The sequence below is a fragment of the Euprymna scolopes genome, chromosome 23 (genome assembly GCF_053919585.1).
Source record: "Euprymna scolopes isolate OS-2025 chromosome 23, ASM5391958v1, whole genome shotgun sequence".
Taxonomy (NCBI): domain Eukaryota; kingdom Metazoa; phylum Mollusca; class Cephalopoda; order Sepiida; family Sepiolidae; genus Euprymna; species Euprymna scolopes.
The window spans coordinates 28,380,554-28,399,108 of NC_136504.1; the positions used below are offsets into that span (position 1 = coordinate 28,380,554).

The 18,555-nt window shown below is 34.4% G+C and overlaps 1 protein-coding gene across 1 annotated transcript; it reads right to left on the bottom strand.

Moving 5' to 3' along the window:
• Positions 1-17,471: 17,471 nt before the first annotated feature.
• Positions 17,472-18,104, bottom strand: LOC145245600 (protein CFDP2-like). Its single transcript, XM_080107172.1, has one exon. It carries the CDS (start codon positions 18,102-18,104, stop codon positions 17,472-17,474), a length of 633 nt encoding a protein of 210 aa, XP_079963298.1.
• Positions 18,105-18,555: the final 451 nt, after the last annotated feature.

Consider the following 18,555-nt stretch of genomic DNA (forward strand, 5'->3'; position numbering starts at 1 on the left):
CACATGAGAAAGAATAGAAGGCCTAACGTCTGGAAAGTTGCCATATTGTCTCGTCGACAAAGTTTATGACGTCATCAGCAGCATCAGCATCATAATCATCAATAACAGTAGCAGTCTTATTCCAAGTACTTACAATGCAATGACTGCATTTCTTAAGATTTAGCTTCAGAAGATTTCACACCGAGAGACTCTCGTTTGTGACTGAAGATCAAGGGACAACAATTATTGATAAACAAGACATTACGATTCCATTAAAAACAGGAGAAAATTCTAGACTGTAGATTTAGAATGATTGCTTTATGCCTAATTGGTGTTTCAATATGGTAAAAAAAAACGTTATTTTTGCATCAAATACCAATCTTTATAAATCTCCAATAGTGCATCGAATGGACACCATAATACTTAATATAAGGTCCATGCGAAATTTTAGTAAGATCGGACCGATAGTTTGCAGAAGAAAATGGAAGTAAATGTAGTATTGTGGTGATTACTCCCGATCAATCCCTAACTATGGATCAAGCAGACACCATAATACTTAGTTAGCTGCACCTTATAATTATATAAGGTCCATACGAAATTTCAATTAGATCGGCTGGTAGTTTGTATAGAAAGTAGAAGTAATATCGTGATATCGAGGTGATTACTCACGACTAATCCTTAACTATGCACCATAATACTTCGTTCGCTGCACCTTATCAGTAACAAAGGATCATACACAAGTAAAGCTAGATCGACCCCTGAGAAAAAAAAATGGAACGGATAGATAAAGAGACAGACTAAGAAAGGAATTTTAGCGTTAAAAAATGGCAAACACTATGTCTCTCTCTATTTCATATGGTAGATATTTACTTGCTGCCAACCACAGCAAGATGTGACATAAAGTCACAAAATGGCGAGGTCCAGCCAGGAGGGGCACTCTGACCTAGCTAAAATTGCCAGGGCATTTCCCGGTAGGGGCGCTTTAGGTAACAAGCAATAAGCTCGCCCCATCCTGAAGCCGGGTGGCAAGGAATAGGAGGATGAACCTCTTAGGTAATATCCAGGCAGCGCACCTCAGTCAAAAACTGGGCCAGTTCCTGGTCGCGCACTTGTCGGGCTGCTTGTCACAAACGGATTCTTGACTGGTACTTTTTACCCAAGTCTCCAAGCAACCAAAGCAGCAAGGAAACTTATCCTCATCAATATGATAAGTGTGTATATGGTAATGAGGATTCATACTGCATGATGGGATATTTTAAATGTTGTTAAATGAATAAAGAATAATTGTTCCGGAATTTTGTAGAATAGCATTGACAATATATATTATATGACTCATTGGATAGTATTCTTACAACGTTTCGGTCGTCGTAACTTTCAACCTTTTTCGTGTGCATCTTATTGAACTCGGGAATCTTTGTGTCAAATAAAAAAAAATCTCTTTTTGACTTTGAAGTTTTTCAAGTGATATTTTTGTATTAAAATAATTTTAAAAATTTATGAGGAAAAAAACGTATAGAATACGTTTGGAAGCCGAATTACCCCGCATAAAAACATAGAATAAAAAAGTATTTACATATTTTAACTTAATATATTTCGGTGTTATACTCCTTCGTCAGGATTTTGTATTTTAAAAAAGATTTTCCTCGCCATGACGTCACTTTCAAAATCAAACAACCCTACAGTAAATAACGTACGAAACCAGTAACAATATTTTTAAGAACTTAACGTAAAAGAGAGGTATTTTTCTTTCAACATTTTATAAATGATAAAACTAAATCCGTTCGTATTTTAGTAGAACTGTGCGCTTCATAGCTTATGAGATTAATTTTGTTTTCTAAAGATTATTTTTTACAAAAAAAACATAAAGCAATCTTGATACGAAACCATTATTTTTTTTAAATTAGGTGGAAAGTGAATACACACACATGTATATAGACATATGTGTGTATATACATATATATGTCTATACATATATATCATTAGTTATCATTCGAAAACCAGAATTTGAAGTATATCTTACACGTGTTTCGTTGATTAGGGAAATCCCACAAAACAATTTATCTGTATTCATTAAAAATCTTCATTTTTTATATGGGATAAAAGAAAACATTAGAAAAGAAAACATGCCGTTAAACGTTAATGGGTATATTTTAAGTCTGTAAAAACATCAATATATATGTTTTAAAAAACATATTAAAATGCTTATAAGCACCGAAAAGTGATTTTTGCCGAACAATTTATTTTATAGGCTGGGCCTTTTTATTTATGTGGTAATAATACTTCTCAAATGCACTTGTGAGGCTAGGTTGTACAGGTGGTCTTACAAGTAAATGAAGGATTGTGAACTTAAATAGATTCTCTTTTTTTTATTTTTTGAAGATATCTTTCTGTGATTATACCAAACACAGTAGAATTTAATTATCTACCAAACTAAATACTTTTAAAATGTTAAAACAAAGTGTTTTTTTTTGTGTTTTTCTAATTTCCAAATATGTTGTTCAAAGTGGATTTTACACACTGAATAAAAAAAAATAAACAAATGTCCGCTTATCGCTTAAGGAGTAAGGCTTAAATGACTCGCTGTATCAGAATTTTTGTATGAACTTTTGACACCCCTAACACTCAACTGCCAATAAAATATAAAAAAAACTCGTAATTTCTCTTTTAAAAGTGAGTTGTTTATTTTCTTTATGGATTATATTTCCAAAATAAACTATTAATGTTGTATAAAAAGTAATAGAAATATTTTTTTTTATTTAAAAAATAAAACAGTAATAAAATTAATTGAATTTTACAAGCTCAGTATTTTCAATTTTTAAACTTTAAAAATCTATCAAAATTTTTCTATTGATTCAATTTTTACAATATTTTCAGGGTCAATGTAAAATTTTATGCTCTTTTCAATAAACCGAATATAATATTTTAGACAAACGATTTTTTTAAATTCAAGCCCCCCATTTTCGAATGTATATTAAAAAGTAAATAATTAATTTACTCACCAAAGTTTTATATATCACAAATTGAAGATAAAAGATCAATAAATCATATATTCAAATTTAAAACAAAAAAAGTAGTGTTTTTTAGAAATTTACCTGTAAAGTCCCAAGTTAAAAACTTTTTTTTTTAAACACGTTGTTTTTTTTTATGAAACCTTGGTCCTTGCTCCTTTAACTATAAAAAAAAAATTAGGCTTTGTATTATAATTTCGAGTAGTTATAAGCTTGGAAAGACAGGGGACCGAATTAATTCACGCCTCCCATTTTGAAATGTCTATTAAAAAGTAAATAATTAATTCACTCACCAAAATGTTATATATCACAAATTGAAGATAAAAGATCAATCAAATTTAAAACAAAAAAGTAGTGTTTTTGGAAATTTACCTGTAAAGTACGAATTTTAAAACCTTTTTTCTAAACCACGTTGTTTTTTTTGTTTTGTTTTTTTAAATGAAACCGTAGTCCTTGCTTCTTTAATTGAAAAAATATTAGGGCTTGAATTACATTTTTCGAGGAGTTATAAGCTTGGAAAACGGGGTGGAATTATTCAATATTTTTCACGAAATTTCTGACACCCCTAACAAATGACTTATCTACCACTAACCCTAAGTTCGAGTTGCACTTCCAAATTTAGAGTTAGTGATATTCATAGATTTTTTATACAATTTTCCAAGAGTGAAGTCCCCAATAATTAAACAACATGCAACCAGTTCGTTGTTGGAAAGACAACTTTTAATAAAAGAAATGAAGTAAAAATAATTAAACACAGTTTCAGCACGTATAAAAGATACTTGAATTTTACTGCATTTGGTATCATGTATTTTTGTTATTGTTTACAATTTCTCGAATATTAATTATTTTACACAAATGATTGTGTTGTTCCTACTTACTTGCCACCCCCAAGAGCCGTCATTCATGATTTTACTTATTTTTACTAATTTTAGACGTTTATTTTATTTAATTTTCAACATAAACCAACTTTTTAAGATGCAGCATATGCTAACACTTCAGCGAAGTTTACTGTATTTATTTTTTAGCAAACATTAATAACAGAAAGTTTTACACTTTATTTTTTGCATAATTAATGATGTAAGCATGTTTTCTGTTTTTCTTACCATCTGTTGAAAAAAAAATTGTACAGTCTCTTGAAAAAAAAAACTTTTCTCTATTTTCACCTAACTATTTACAATTTTCATATAAAGCATTCATCTGTTCTTTTTATAATAAAAATCCCGTTTTCAAAAAGAAACGTTTACTGCGGGTATAGCTAGTATATATATATATATATATATATATATATATATATATATATATATATATATATATATAGTAAGTTTTAAAATATATATGGCGATTAAGCTACACTGAATATTCCGCGTTTCATCCACTCTAGGATTCTTCAGGCTTATGCATATTAGTTCTCGCGCGAAAGAACAGGACACAAAATGTTCTACATAATAATAATAATAATAATAATAATAATAATAATAATAATAGAATAACAATAACAAAGACTTTCCCTGGCGATGACTACTATTGAGTTAGTCCTCGCGCAAAAGAACAAATGTTTTAAATAATAATAATAATAATAATAATAATAATAATAATAATAGAATAACAACAACAAAGACTTTCGCTGGCGAGGACTACTATTGAGCGTAACCAGTTATACAGTCCTTTTGAAATTTTCATCTCTATTTTTCTCGTTATCTACTGAATATTTTTAATGAAACCTATATGAAATATGTTCCTTATTAAATTGTAAAGATTTTCTATTCTGAAAGAAGTTTAAATAAATTTAATCTAAAAATTTATTTGAAAGGTTTTGTTAAAATAGTTCAGTTTTTTTTCATTTTTCAGACATGTATGACTAAGAGGGAGTTGCAAAAATGAGTTGCGGTGTGAGGAGAAATACAAAGTGAAACAGAGAGAATATTCAGACCTTTAATAATACAAAGAGTGGGTTGTAAAAATGAGTTATGGTTTGAGGACAAATACTAACTGAAATAGAGAGTAGGAGTGTTTTTATAAATACATACAAAACCACATTAATTTTTAAAATCCAAATTACTAAACTAAATAGAATATAATCTTAAAAAGATAGGATACAAGTTAGAAAATCATTTCATCCAAGGCATGAACATTTCATCCAAGGCATTGAACAATTTGAAATTTATTTATCTTCAAAGTGCACTTTTATCAATTTTACAAAGTAAGGTATTAAATTTTTATACCTTACTTTGTAAAATATATAAAAGGGCACTTTTAGATAAATAAATTTCAAATTGAAACTTGTACCTTTTTTTTAAAAGCCTATAGTAAAAACATTTAGTTTAACAATTTTCATGCCTTGGATCAGATGCTTTTTCTACTTGTAACTTACTAACTAGCTCTACCTACGTATTGAGCACGGTTGGAGTAAATACTTAAAGTTTACGTATAAATTTATACTTTTGTATATTAATCAATATGAGTAAATGAAGTAGTTTTATATATATATATATATATATATATATATATATATATATATTAGGATTGATATGTAGTTTGCTTGAAGCATTGTGTGGGAGAGGAATGTAGTAGAGATTTAGAAGGCTATCACAATGCAAGGAATGAAATATAATCGTTGTTGGTAAGAGAAGACGAGAACAAGTGACGATTTACAAATCAATAAGTACATACATATATTTTATATGTACATATATTTATTCAGTTGTATTAGGTAAAATGTCTTACTTGTTATGTCTGCGACAATATCCATTATTAATTTCGGAAAAAAATCCCTTTTCAAATGGTGGGCGTAATGAAGGACCCTTATATAAGATCGCTTAGCTACTCTCTCGACTTTTAGATTGTAGTATTAGTAACATTAAGTCGGAATCGAAACAAAAACTTTAGCTTACGATTTACTTTTTTCCTTTGAAGGTAGCATCTCAGCTATGAAGACATGTTTGCTGTAAGGCTAAAAATTAAAACATGAACCAATGGCTACTACGTAATGCATGCATATTCGCAATCCCGTCGTTCGACGTTTACCTGGCAAATTCCATTTTTGTTTAATTTTTGCACTTTTGCACCGATTCACCCCGGCTAAAACCCAAATATAAAGTTTCGCATTCGTTCGAATACCCTATATATTAAGCTTCATGTTTGTAAACCAAAAACTAAGAGAGGAGTTTAGTATGGCAATTGTTTTTTAAACAAGTATATATATATATATATATGCATAAATATGTATAGAAAGAGTTTTGTGCTTACTATAAGCTTTTCATGCAAATATTACGCATATAGAATATCTGCATGAATATAATTACACAGAATAGTACACTAAAGGTGATCATCCCATCAGAAAACCGAAAAAACTAATAGGGAATTAATTAAAACGAATCCATTAATAATAAGCGAAAGTTTTACTGAAAAATAAATAGTTAGATTTTTTAATAAAAATGTCGCATGTATTGCAAATTATTTCTGTGTATTTGTTTCCATTTTCACTCAATCCATCTATATATACATCTATCTGTCTCTATTGCTATGCATATATATTAGTGGCCTGTCAATGTCACAGGAAAGGCAAACGAAGCAGCAAAATTGAAGCTGCCTGACAGGACACTATATATGCAAATGTAAGCAAATTTGGACATATTCTATTGGTTTGAAAATATGGGATCTTTTTATACAAATTCTCATAAAATTTTAACCATAGAATATTAATATTATTTTCAAAATTATTTCAGCCTGAAAATTCTCATCTAATTTCGCCTCATAAAACCAAAGATATGAGCATTTCAATATTCCATTTTGCTAAAAGTATATATATATATATATATATATATATATATTGATAGATATTGATAAATATTGATAGATATACTTCATATATAGAGAGAGGTACTTCAGCTAGCATATATATATATATATATATATATATATATATATATTATTTAAATAGACATAACCACTTATCAAGGCCCAGAGACCACTTGAGCATAAGGGTTAAGAGTGTACAGTAGCCAATTAGAAAATATAGTAATCGTTATTAATGGAAATTCAGTAAATTTGTTGACTTAAGTGGAACGGCTCATCAAGAATTTGTTTACGTTGGACTTGAAGACAACCATATTGTAGTCAGCTGGAAAGCAGGAAAACGGAAGACAATTCCACAGGCGTACAGTTCTAAGAAAGAAGCTGTGTTCATGGAATATATATATACATATATATATATACATACACACACACACACACACACACACACACATATATATATATATATATATATATATATATATATACCACCTTTTTTGACAATTTTGTAAGTTCCATATCTCAGCGACTTCTGATCAGAATTTAACAAATGAAAACTCCTTGGAAAGGTAATGATCTGAATTGTGTAGTGAGCTACGTGACATTTACCTTTTAAGGTCGCATATTAAAAAGATCTTCGATCATCAAGAGCCCATTTTACGCACTTTTGTACATCCAGAAAATGTTACTATCATAATTATTAGTCTTCCAAGTTTTGCATATAAATTACAAACTATCTTATATTTCTTGAAAACCTCTAGACTTCATGAAGTTCTCAGATCGTATATCTCTCCTCTTTGGTTTTCATACATAAAGTAAATTCACAGTGTATAAGGATTATTTGATACTGGATATATTAATAATCTTATGCTATTTCCAAAATAGGGGAGATATAACATATGAGAAATATTTGGAATCAAGTCTCCTTTGGCTGTTATTTCAGATCATTTGAAACCATAAGCTGCAGGTTTTAGACTCCCCTCCATCAAAACGATACGGTTGTGTATTTATGTTTTGAACCCGTCCAGGGACGGATACTTCTGCTATTAAGCTTATATGTCGTTTATTTTTTATTCTTTTAATTTTCAAATAATGAAATTCTGAAATTAAAATATTGAATCTCCGGAGACGAATTTAAAATTGTTAACGAAGCAAGTGCGAGTTGATGGTGTTGGGCGGGTTGGGAGTAGAAGTAGGAACATGGTTATGGAAAAGCTGATGAGTATAATGAAAACCTCAGAATGATAGCTCCAGTTAGTCTCGCTCAAGCAGATTGAAAATTTGATTGGGGCCGAAATTACATTCAAATTAACAAAAACCAGCCGCACAGCGAAATGGGAAACATGGAAGAAATTTGTTGCGATTTTCGTTTGTCCATCCATAACTTTGGTGCGACGAAAATAGATAGTAAAAAGAAAATAGGCAAATATAGATAGAGTGAGTGCGCAGGTGTGTGTGTGTGAGTGAGTGAGTGAGAGAGTAAATGAATGAGTGAGTGTGAGTGTGTGTGTGTGAGAGAAAGGGAGAAGAGGGGGTGGGGCATAGATTAAGAGTGGAAAATGTTGAGGGAAAGACAATGCCAAGGACGAAGAAACTTATCGGGTTATTTGCATTGCAAATGCTAGACACTCCACAAAATGTAATAGAGAAAAAACTTGAACTGAATAAGAAGAGAAAAAAGATAAAGAAAATATAAGGGAAAACCAAGAACTGAGATGTTAACTAGTTTAAATCAAATTTAAGTTAAATATAAAATACAAGTGTCGTTTTTCGCTTATTTTTTTTAATGTAAAACTTATTTTCTTATCAATCATATTTAAACAAATTACTTTATTTACAAATACTTATTCCGATAAAATAGTACTTTTCTTCGAGTGTTTGTGCATAAGTACATTTATTTGAAAAAAGAAACTCACAAAGAATAAAATAAGCACATGAGAAACAGAGGGAGACGACGAGAGGGTGGGGGCTGAGATACAGAACCAGCTAGCGAGATAGAAACCTATCACGTTGTATGCTTTGGAAGGCGTAGTAATAGAGAGACAAAGGGGCAAGCGAGAACAATGATTTAAAAATAAAGAGATTGTGTCACCGAAATGACAGGAGAAAGAGAAAACAATGAGATAGAAAAGTTCGAGATGAGGAAACTTAGCGTATTCATTGCAAAATTTAAGCGGAGAAAGAAATATGTGGATAGATTGATATATGTATATTTGGTGCTCTCTTTATGATGGTAAGAGCCTATCCTTGAAGATATGTGGCTTAAGGGACGTTTTTCCTCCCTGTTATGCTATATTACAGGATTATATAAGGTTGGTGCAAAAATAATGTCGTTTTCTTACGTTCAACTTTAAAAGATCATAACTCATTTCATAATAAACTTTATTAATTAAAATAAGAACCATTAGAGTCGACATATTTTGCCAACGAGAAACAAGCTTATTCATCCCATTAGCATAGACATCTGGATTTTGGAAGCAATGAAGCCATTGAAGGCTGATTTGGCATCATCGCGGCTTTTGAAGCATTTTTCGCGCAGGCAGTTGTAGAGATGCTTGAAAAAATGATAATCGGTGGGCGAGAGGTCCGGTGAATATGGCGGATGAGAAAGAGTCTCGTAGCCCAATTTGTACAGCTTCTGCAGGGTCAGTGTAGCAACATTTGGCGAGCGTTGTCATGGCGTGCAGGCGTGTCCCTTCATAGTGACCAATCTTGGACACATACATTGGAGCTTCTGGTGCATTTCGTCAATTTGTTGGCAATACTTCTCCGCAGTAATCGTTTCGCCTGGATTTTTTTTTTTTGATTATCGTTCAATTCATGCAACACCCATTTATCTAACATTTTTACTTCCATATTTGCTTTAAATAGCGAACGACTTTTGAGGGGTCACCCTCGAGTTCAACAGCAACTTTTTGTGTGATTTTGCGAGGATAGGCTTCAATTAAGGCTTTCAAATGTTCGTTATCAACTGCAGTCGGCCGGTCGTGACCGTATTCATCTTCGAGGCATTCGTCACCATTGCGAAATTTCTTGAACCATCGTTGTGCCACACGTTAGTGGTTATTGACCCAAACGCATCATTGATATCACGAGCTGTATCGGCAGATTTTTGACCTAGTTTTAACTGGAATAAGAAAATCGTACGGATTTGATTTTTGTCCGTGCTGTCGAAAAGCATGGAAAAAATTAATGAAGGGATTAAAAACGATAACAAATAACATGATTCGATAGAGCGAAAAACGCGCTTCAAAATGATATATAACATGGCTATAGATATCAATGAATTAATAAATAAATCGTATACAAAAGTAACATATGTGAGTAACGATATTGTTTTGCACTAACCTAATAGATTGATAAGTGTGTATGCTGGGAGTTTTTTTAATGGTGTGTGACGAGTCTTTAATACGTGTTCAACGTGTGTATATGTAACGTCTTTCAAATATTGAGGGTATGCTAGAAAACTACTTTTGCCTGACAGTATCCTATACCTCTATAAGGCAACAATTCGCCCATGTATGGAGTGCTGTTGTCACATCTGGGCTGGTGCATCTGCTGCTTGTCTCTCGCTCCTGGACAGGGTTCAAAAGAGAGTCGCCAACCTGATAGGTCCTGAACTGTCATCTAGGCTTCAGCATCTGTCCCATCGACGAGATGTTGCATCCCTCTGCCTGTTCTACAAATACTTTAATGGTGAATGCTCTGACGAACTGCAAACACTTGTGCCTCCCCGACTTAACTACCCACGACAAACCCGACAAGCTACTAAGTCTCATCCCTATACAGTAGAGATCCCTAGGTGCAAGAAAGCCTTTTACTCCAATAGTTTCTTCCCCAGAACTGGTGGTCTTTGGAACTCCCTTCCGGGATTCTGCTTTCCCAACTGCAATGATATGCAAAAGTTTAAGTGTAATGTTAACAAACATCTTTCTACTCATCTCGCTTCATAATGACCCCGCTAATTAAGTCCCTGATAGTAGTCCCCTGCTTCAAAGTGGCATTGTGCCGTGTTTGGGGGGAAAATTGAATAATATATATATATATATATATATATATATAACATTTATGACAGGACATATAACACACAGACAATACAAGGGACAGAGCACATTTCTCTGGGGATTTAACATCGGTCGATGGGGAAAATATACCTACTCAATCTTTGGTCTTGTTTTGCTGGTCTTGGAAAAGCTGAAGAAAACGCATCCGAAAGAAACCTGAAGTCTCTAATAGTTAAACGATACACAATAGTATCCCTTTAGGCCCCAAGTGGCAAGGTGCCTTATTTGGGGATGAAAAAATAGTAAAAATAATTGTTGTGATCTTATTTGCAAAAATCGAGTATTAGTATTTATATGTAGTTCATAGATGATCTCTGAATTTATTAGCTTTTTAAGTTTTCCTGGGCAACGCCTGTACGCAGTTATCGCTAATACTGATAATATTGATTTATATTTTGATACTAATGGTCTTCCTTAGATAAACTTTTTTCTTTTTTAATTCAGTGTAAAGAGAATCTAACGTTTTTGAATTATAATTTCTTGTCTTAATTGTATTACTCGTCCATTCAAAAGCTTTCTTTGAATTCATTTTACTTGTATTAAATCTTAGCATCCATTATAGAATTTATACAAATAAATAATATATATATATATATATATAAATATATATATATATAAATATATATATATATATAGACATATATGTTGCCTGTGTGTGTATGTCTTTATGTATGCATGGCCGTATCAAAAAGCGTTTCATGTTTTGAAAATAGTCTAAGAATGTATTTATTATTAATTTTCTTTTCATTAAAATGTAATCTACATATTCTTTTATGAGAATATCGGGTTGCAATTCAAATGTGAAACTGCGCATTAAAAGCATTTAGGCGCCGAAAAACGCTATGCGCATGCTCAGCTAAATGGACGTCAGCACGGCAGCTATTGGTTGAATAGCATTACACGGTTCAAATGAACTTAAAACTAAATTTCGCACGCCATGTTGAATTCGTTCGTGTATTTCGAAAAAGATGCATGTAAGCACACACACACACACACACACACACACACACACACATACATATATATATATATATATATATATATATGTATATATATATATATGAGAATTGGTAAAAGAGCTATTAGAAGCATCTTTAAGAAATTTGAAATGTTCAATAGGCAGACAAAATGTCTATGAATTTACGTTAACATAGAAAAGAGTTTATTCAAAGTCATTAGATATTTTTTAACTTGACTTTTTTTTTCTTATTAATTTCAAATAGTAAAACATCCAATATCACAGGAGGAAAACGCTTTTGTTTCGTATTATAAATGTTCTTGGTTCGTTTTGTTATATCGACGCTCTGTGCAGATGATGCTGCACGCTCTAGTGTTGATGAAATCTCTAGATGTGTGGCCGTTGTAATGTAATAAAAATTATCAAAAGAGTTCTTAGAAGCATCTTAAAGAAATTGATAATTTGATTAAACATACAAATTGCATTGGAAAGTACGTCTAATTGCAACTTTTTATTAAAAATTATAAGAAAAAAGTAAACTTTTAAAAAGTCTCATGATATATATATATATATATATATATATATATATATATATATATATATATATATAATTATTTACTATAATACTTACAGACACTAGTGTTTCATCCTTTCAGGAATCTTCAGTGTAGCGTCTCACAATTAACTCCAGTCGACAGATTCGAACGCGGCGACACAAGTCACAGCTGACTTTATTAGCAACGACCGTATCTATTCGGTTACCGTTAACCGTGTGAAATTATGTTGAAATTAAACATTTTATTTTTTTAAATGTTTTTTTTACGTCAGAGTGATCTAATCATATAAGGATGTAAGCATAAGAGCTAAATTGACCGACTTAATTCAACTGAAAGTATTCAACGATAAGAAACGAGTTTCTTAAAGGGGCTTTCATAATTATTTACTATAATAATTAAATACCTACAGACACTAGTGTTTCATCCTTTAAGTAATCTTCAAGGTGTCACGATTAACACCAGTCGATAAAATCGAACCCTCCGACACAAGTCATCTCTGCCTTGATTAGCAAGGACTGTATCCATTCGGCTACCGTTTACCGCGTGAAATAACGTTGAAATTAAACCTTTTATTTTTGTAAATGTTCTTTACATCAGCAAGAGTGATCTAATCATTATATAAATATATATCAATATATATATATATAATCTCTATCGCTGCTATTACATAAAAGTCACTGTGTATTTGTGTAATTTTTTCCTCCTTGCTCCGAAACGGCTGAGCCTATCTTTTGCAAATTACACACAAAGACATGTTTTCTACAGAAATTCATCTGATAAGTACTGAAAATCGAAAAAAAAAATCCGATCTTAAAAATAGCTTTCGTCTGTTAAAACCTAAGTGTATCTCATGATTTTATTTTATTTTTTTCTTGTTAATGATTTCAATTTACGAAAAAAGAAGATTAAAAATAGCCGGAAATCATTTCTTCTTTAGAAAATTTTAAAACTAAACATTAGTAAAAAGTGATTTTTACAGGGGCATTCATCGTGAAGCCCAACTATCAGTTGATATGATATTGTAAACAAACACAGACGGAATTTGATGGAATACATTATCATTATTATGTTTTTTTAATTTGTATTTTTTATTTCTATTTTTTTTTTTTTTAATTTTGCGAATAAGTCCGCCGGGTAAATTTTTCTTCGTAATATATAATAATCAATAAAGGATTGATCCTATAATAATATATACGCAATATGCATGAATTAAAATATGTTTAAGTTTATTGTACGACCGGGCAACGCCAGGCTGCCAGTTAGTATGGAATAAACAGATAAGCTATAAAATAACAAATAATACAACACTAAGATAGACGTGTTACTTTTATTTCCGAGGAAAAATAGACAACGAAACTTAAGAACTCTTTCTCTGACGAAGAAAATTTTTAAATGCGAAATTTATTAGAATTTTCTTTCGCATCTTAAAGCGTGTTCTAAAGCAGTTTATCTGTTTATGCTATATTTTTCATTTCAAGTCTTTTACCTGCTGACATTTTTTCAAGTTATATATATATATGTATATATATATATGTGTGTGTGTGTGTGTGTGTGTGTGTGTGTTTGTGTGTGCGTGTATATATATATATTATATATATATATATATATATATATATATATATATATATATAAATGTGAGATTTTGTGTATTGGTGTTCATATCATATATATATATATATATATATATATATATATATATATATATATAAAAATTTGAGATTTGGGCATTGATATTCATATTAAACCCCTTTTTTCTATTTATTTAAAAAGAAAATACAACTTTGTTATATAATTGGATCCATCTACAAAATATCTCGCTAATTTGCATATTCTTTTAAACATTCATTTTAATTAATTTTCTGCTATTTTTTTTCAGTTTCCTTATCTTTAGTTTAATATTACGTGTAATTATATTCATACAAATATTCTACATGATTTATACTTGCGTAATATTTGTGCAAAAAAAATTATCTCTTTCTATATATATTTATGTATGCGTATATATATTTGTTTAAAATGTTTTCCTACCCAAACACCTCTGTCAGTTTTTGATCTACACACATGAAACTTAATATATAGAGTATTCGAACACATGCGAAATTTTATATTTGGTTTGGGCCCGGGAAAATCAGTGAAATTGTTGAAAATAAAAAAAATGGACTTTGCCAAGTAAGGGTTAAACGACTGAATTGGGAATATGCATGCGTGACGTAATAGTAATTAGTTTATGTTTTGATGTTTAGCCTTGCGGCAAACCTGTTTTCATAGCTCAGGTGTTAACGCCAAAGGAAAATATAAATCGTAAGCTAAACATTTTGGTTTCATTTCTCAATGGTGTCGTACGAGTAATTTTTTTGTTAAAACTTTTGAAATCATTACTATATTTTTAGTCTAATATAATAATAAATACATAATCTGCATTAATGAAAATATCATATTTAAGCGTATTTTACGACCGGGCAATGCCAGGCGGCCTGCTAGTATATATATATATATATATATATATATATATATATATATATATATATATATCTTGTCAGTACTTCGCAAACGAAGATTCTATGAAGGGGGTTTTCCACGTCGACTGCAGGCACGCTTGTGGCTGACGATGGGGACAAGCAGGTCCAGCCACAGCGGCTGCAGTCAAAAGTTAAGTCAGGTGTGGCTGCTGAGGCTTCCTAATCTTTCTCCTGCAGTGCTTCTCCCTCAGATTCTCTGTGCGGGAAATCTCAAAGGAGGTGACAGCCTGGTGGACACTACGTCGCCAGATAAAACTGTCAGCAGCGAGAGTAGACCAGACGAGTTAGTCAATGTGGCAGTCACCGAGGGACTTCTTCAGAGAGTCTTTATATCTTTTCTTCGGTGCCCCTCTGTCACGACGGCCATTGGAGTGTTCGCCATATAGGACTATCTTGGGCAGGCGATAATCCTCCATTCTGGAAACGTGCCCGAACCAGTGTAGATGTGACTTCAGCAGCATGGCCTCGATGCTGGTGATTTCCGACCGCTCGATGACCTCAATATTGGTGACATAGTCACTCCAGTGGATGTTGAGAATGGTGCGGAGACAGCGCTGAGGAAAGCGCTCGAGGAGTCGTAATTGGTGGCGGTAAATTGTCCAGGACTACGGGCTGTATAGGATGGTGGAAGTATTACGGCTCTGTACACACTGATTTTTGTGCATTTTGAAGTGTCTGTTTTTCCAGACTTTGTTGTACAATCTGCCAAATGCACTGTTTGTTTTGGCCAATCTGTTGTCTATTTCTCTGTCGAGTTTGGCATCTGATGTGATGGTACACCCCAAGTAGGTAAACTGGTTAACGGTCTTCAGCTTAGTCTCGCCAATGGTGATGTGGGGAGGGCTGTACTCTACCCAGGGAGCTGGTTGGTGAGGAAGTTTCGTCTTTTTCAAGCTGACCTCGATTTCGAAGAGCTGGGCAGCCTCTGCGAAGCAGGATGTGAGGCGCTGCAAGGCTGTTTCGGTGTGGCCAACAAGGGCAGCATAGTCGGCAAGGAGGAGGTCTCGGATCAATTACTCGAAGGTCTTTCTGTGGGTTTGTAGCCTTTTGAGGTTTAACAAACTGCAGTTGAGGCGACAGCGAATGTAGACAGCATCGTCATCGTCAAGATTTTCGGTCGCCTGCTTGAGCATCATGCTGAAGAAGATGCTAAACAGAGTCGGTGCCAGAACGCATTCCTGTTTTACGCCATTGACAATGAGAAAGGGTTCTGAGAGGTTGTTATTTACTCTGACGACCGCTTTGGTTCTCATGCAACTGAACTATCATGTTGAGGAGCTTGGGGGGGCAGCCGAGGCGCTCCAAAATCAGCTAAAGCCTCTTCCGGATGTCTGCATCAAATGCCTTGGTTAGGTCCACAAATGTTATGTAGAGTCCCCTGTTTTGTTCACGACACTTCTCTTGCAGTTGTCTGAGGACGAGGTTCATATCCCTTGTACCTCTGTTTGCTCTAAAACCGCAATGCGTTTCTGAGAGGTTGGTTGGTTGGTTGGTTGTTTTTGTTTTACGGCATATCAACCCTTTTCGGGTTATTTAATGCCGAATCCAAAGATTTTGAAGACAATTTTTTTAATAGAATATATTTGTTGTTTTCAAGTCGGTTTCTATTTAACCCATAGTTGGGACCCTAACAGGTACTACCACTCCGGGTCAGAGTGGACCTGGGAGCAATGGTATTAAAGGGTTGCTCCACACTCCCCAAAGCCCACAAGCTAGGGCCTCACCGCTGGATATAGTTTAAGGTCATATCCAGGACCTTCTGGAAGGTGGTCTTCTGCGATGGAAGGTATCAGTCTGTTTAGAAGAAAACGAACAAGGATTTTACCTGCGATGGAGAGCAGTATGATCCCCCGGTAGTTAGAGCAGACTGACATTTCGCCCTTGGTTTTGTATAAGGTAACAATGATCGCATCACGGAGGTCCTGTGAGAGTTCCCAACAACAGACAAGGAGCTCGTGGAGTCTGCTATGCAGTGCTGGGCCTCCATATTTCCAGATCTCTGGTGGGATCCCGTCGATCCCTATTGCCTTTAAACTCTTCAACTGTTTTATGGACACATTGAGTTCTTCCATAAAGGGAGTTTATCCAGTTCCACTTTAGCTGGCAGTTGAGGGATGCGAAGGATTGCTGAGTCCTGAATGATCCGATCAGCTCTGAAGAGAGTTTGGAAATGCTTAGACCACGGTTCAGGATAGATGCCCCATCCGCGAGAAGCGTCTAGCCGTCCGCAATACGCAGTGAACTCTGGGCGTGGTGCGTGGGGCCATACACTGTCTTGAGGGCTTCATAAAAGCTTCTGTAGTCAGCAGCGTCTGCATACTGCTACGTTCTTACTGCGAGGTTGGACCACCACTCGTTCTTTTAAGATTCTAAGCTTGCGCTGGAGGTTGTTGCAGATGTGACGGAAGGCTGCTCCCCTCAGCCGACAGGACATGGGAGCCAAGTAGACCCGATGGGTTGATCTCTTTCTCTCCAACAATTCTCGTATTTCTTCATTGTTTTCATCAAACCAATCCCGGTACTTTTTAGTGGAAACACCCAGGACCTCCTCAGATGTCTGCAGGATGGCTGTTTTCAGTTGATCCCAGAGTCGCTTAGGTGAGGGAACCCTCTAGGTCGCTGACGTTTTTGAGCTTGGACTGAAAGCCTACCTGGAAAACAGATCTCACTTCAGCTGATTGTAGTTTGCTAAGCTTGTACGTTTTCCTGAGTGACCCTCCCTTCCTTGGTTTGGGTTTGAAGTGCAGCCGGATTTTGCAACGCACTAGGCGGTGGTCCGTATGGCATTCTGCACTGGACATCACTCGGGTGTGTAAGACATATCTGCGGTCTCTTTGGCGTACTAGGATGTAATCTATGAGGTGCCAATGTTTGGACCAAGGATGCCTCCAGGTTGTCATTAGTCTGTTTTTTTTTTGCTGAAAGACGGTTTTTGTGATGATGAGTTGCAGCTCTATGCAAGACTCCAACAACAGACCACCATTTTTGTTGCAGTTGTCAATGCCATGTCTGTCAAGCACTCTTCTCCAGGACACTCCATCCCGGCCCACTCTAGCGTTAAAGTCGCCGAGGATTATCACCTTATCGGCTGCAGGGGTGCGCCGTAGTACATATCGGAGTTCTGAGTAAAATCTGTCTTTTTCTGCAGGTTCAGCTTGAAGAGTTGGGGCGTACACACTGAGAAGCGTAGCAAATTCCTTATTCGTCAGAGAGAGGCGCATTGACATGATGTGGTCAGATGACCAGTTGGAAGGCTTTCCAGTGTGGAAGCGATGGAGGTTCTGACCAGGAAACCGACGTCCGAGAAATGGCCCTCCGTTGCTGGTTTCCCAGACCAAAACCCGAGCGACCCTCAGGTCTGTTGCTGTCGTCTTTGTATAGCATAGTTCTGATGTTCTAACATGCCAGATTCAGTGCTTTTGCACTCTTACAGGTGGGTGCATACCTTCCTTTCTTTGTAGTATTTCGACCGCAGTGAGAGATGCTAACTGGGGGTGACGGAAACGAGTTTTTGTTAGGCGACATTTTCTAGGTCCCTCCACTTATGGAGCAAGCAGTGCTGTCCCTAGATAAGGCTGCTTGATCATTCAGTGATGTTGTCGTCTCCAGTGTCAACACCAGGCGACTAATATACTGAACCGCCTGCATGCAGGATTTTGAACTGCAGCTTCTAGTGAT

Coding starts and splice junctions, on each gene's coding strand:
- LOC145245600 (XM_080107172.1), bottom strand. CDS start 18,104: ATGTCAATGCGCCTCTCTCTGACGAATAAGGAATTTGCTACGCTTCTC.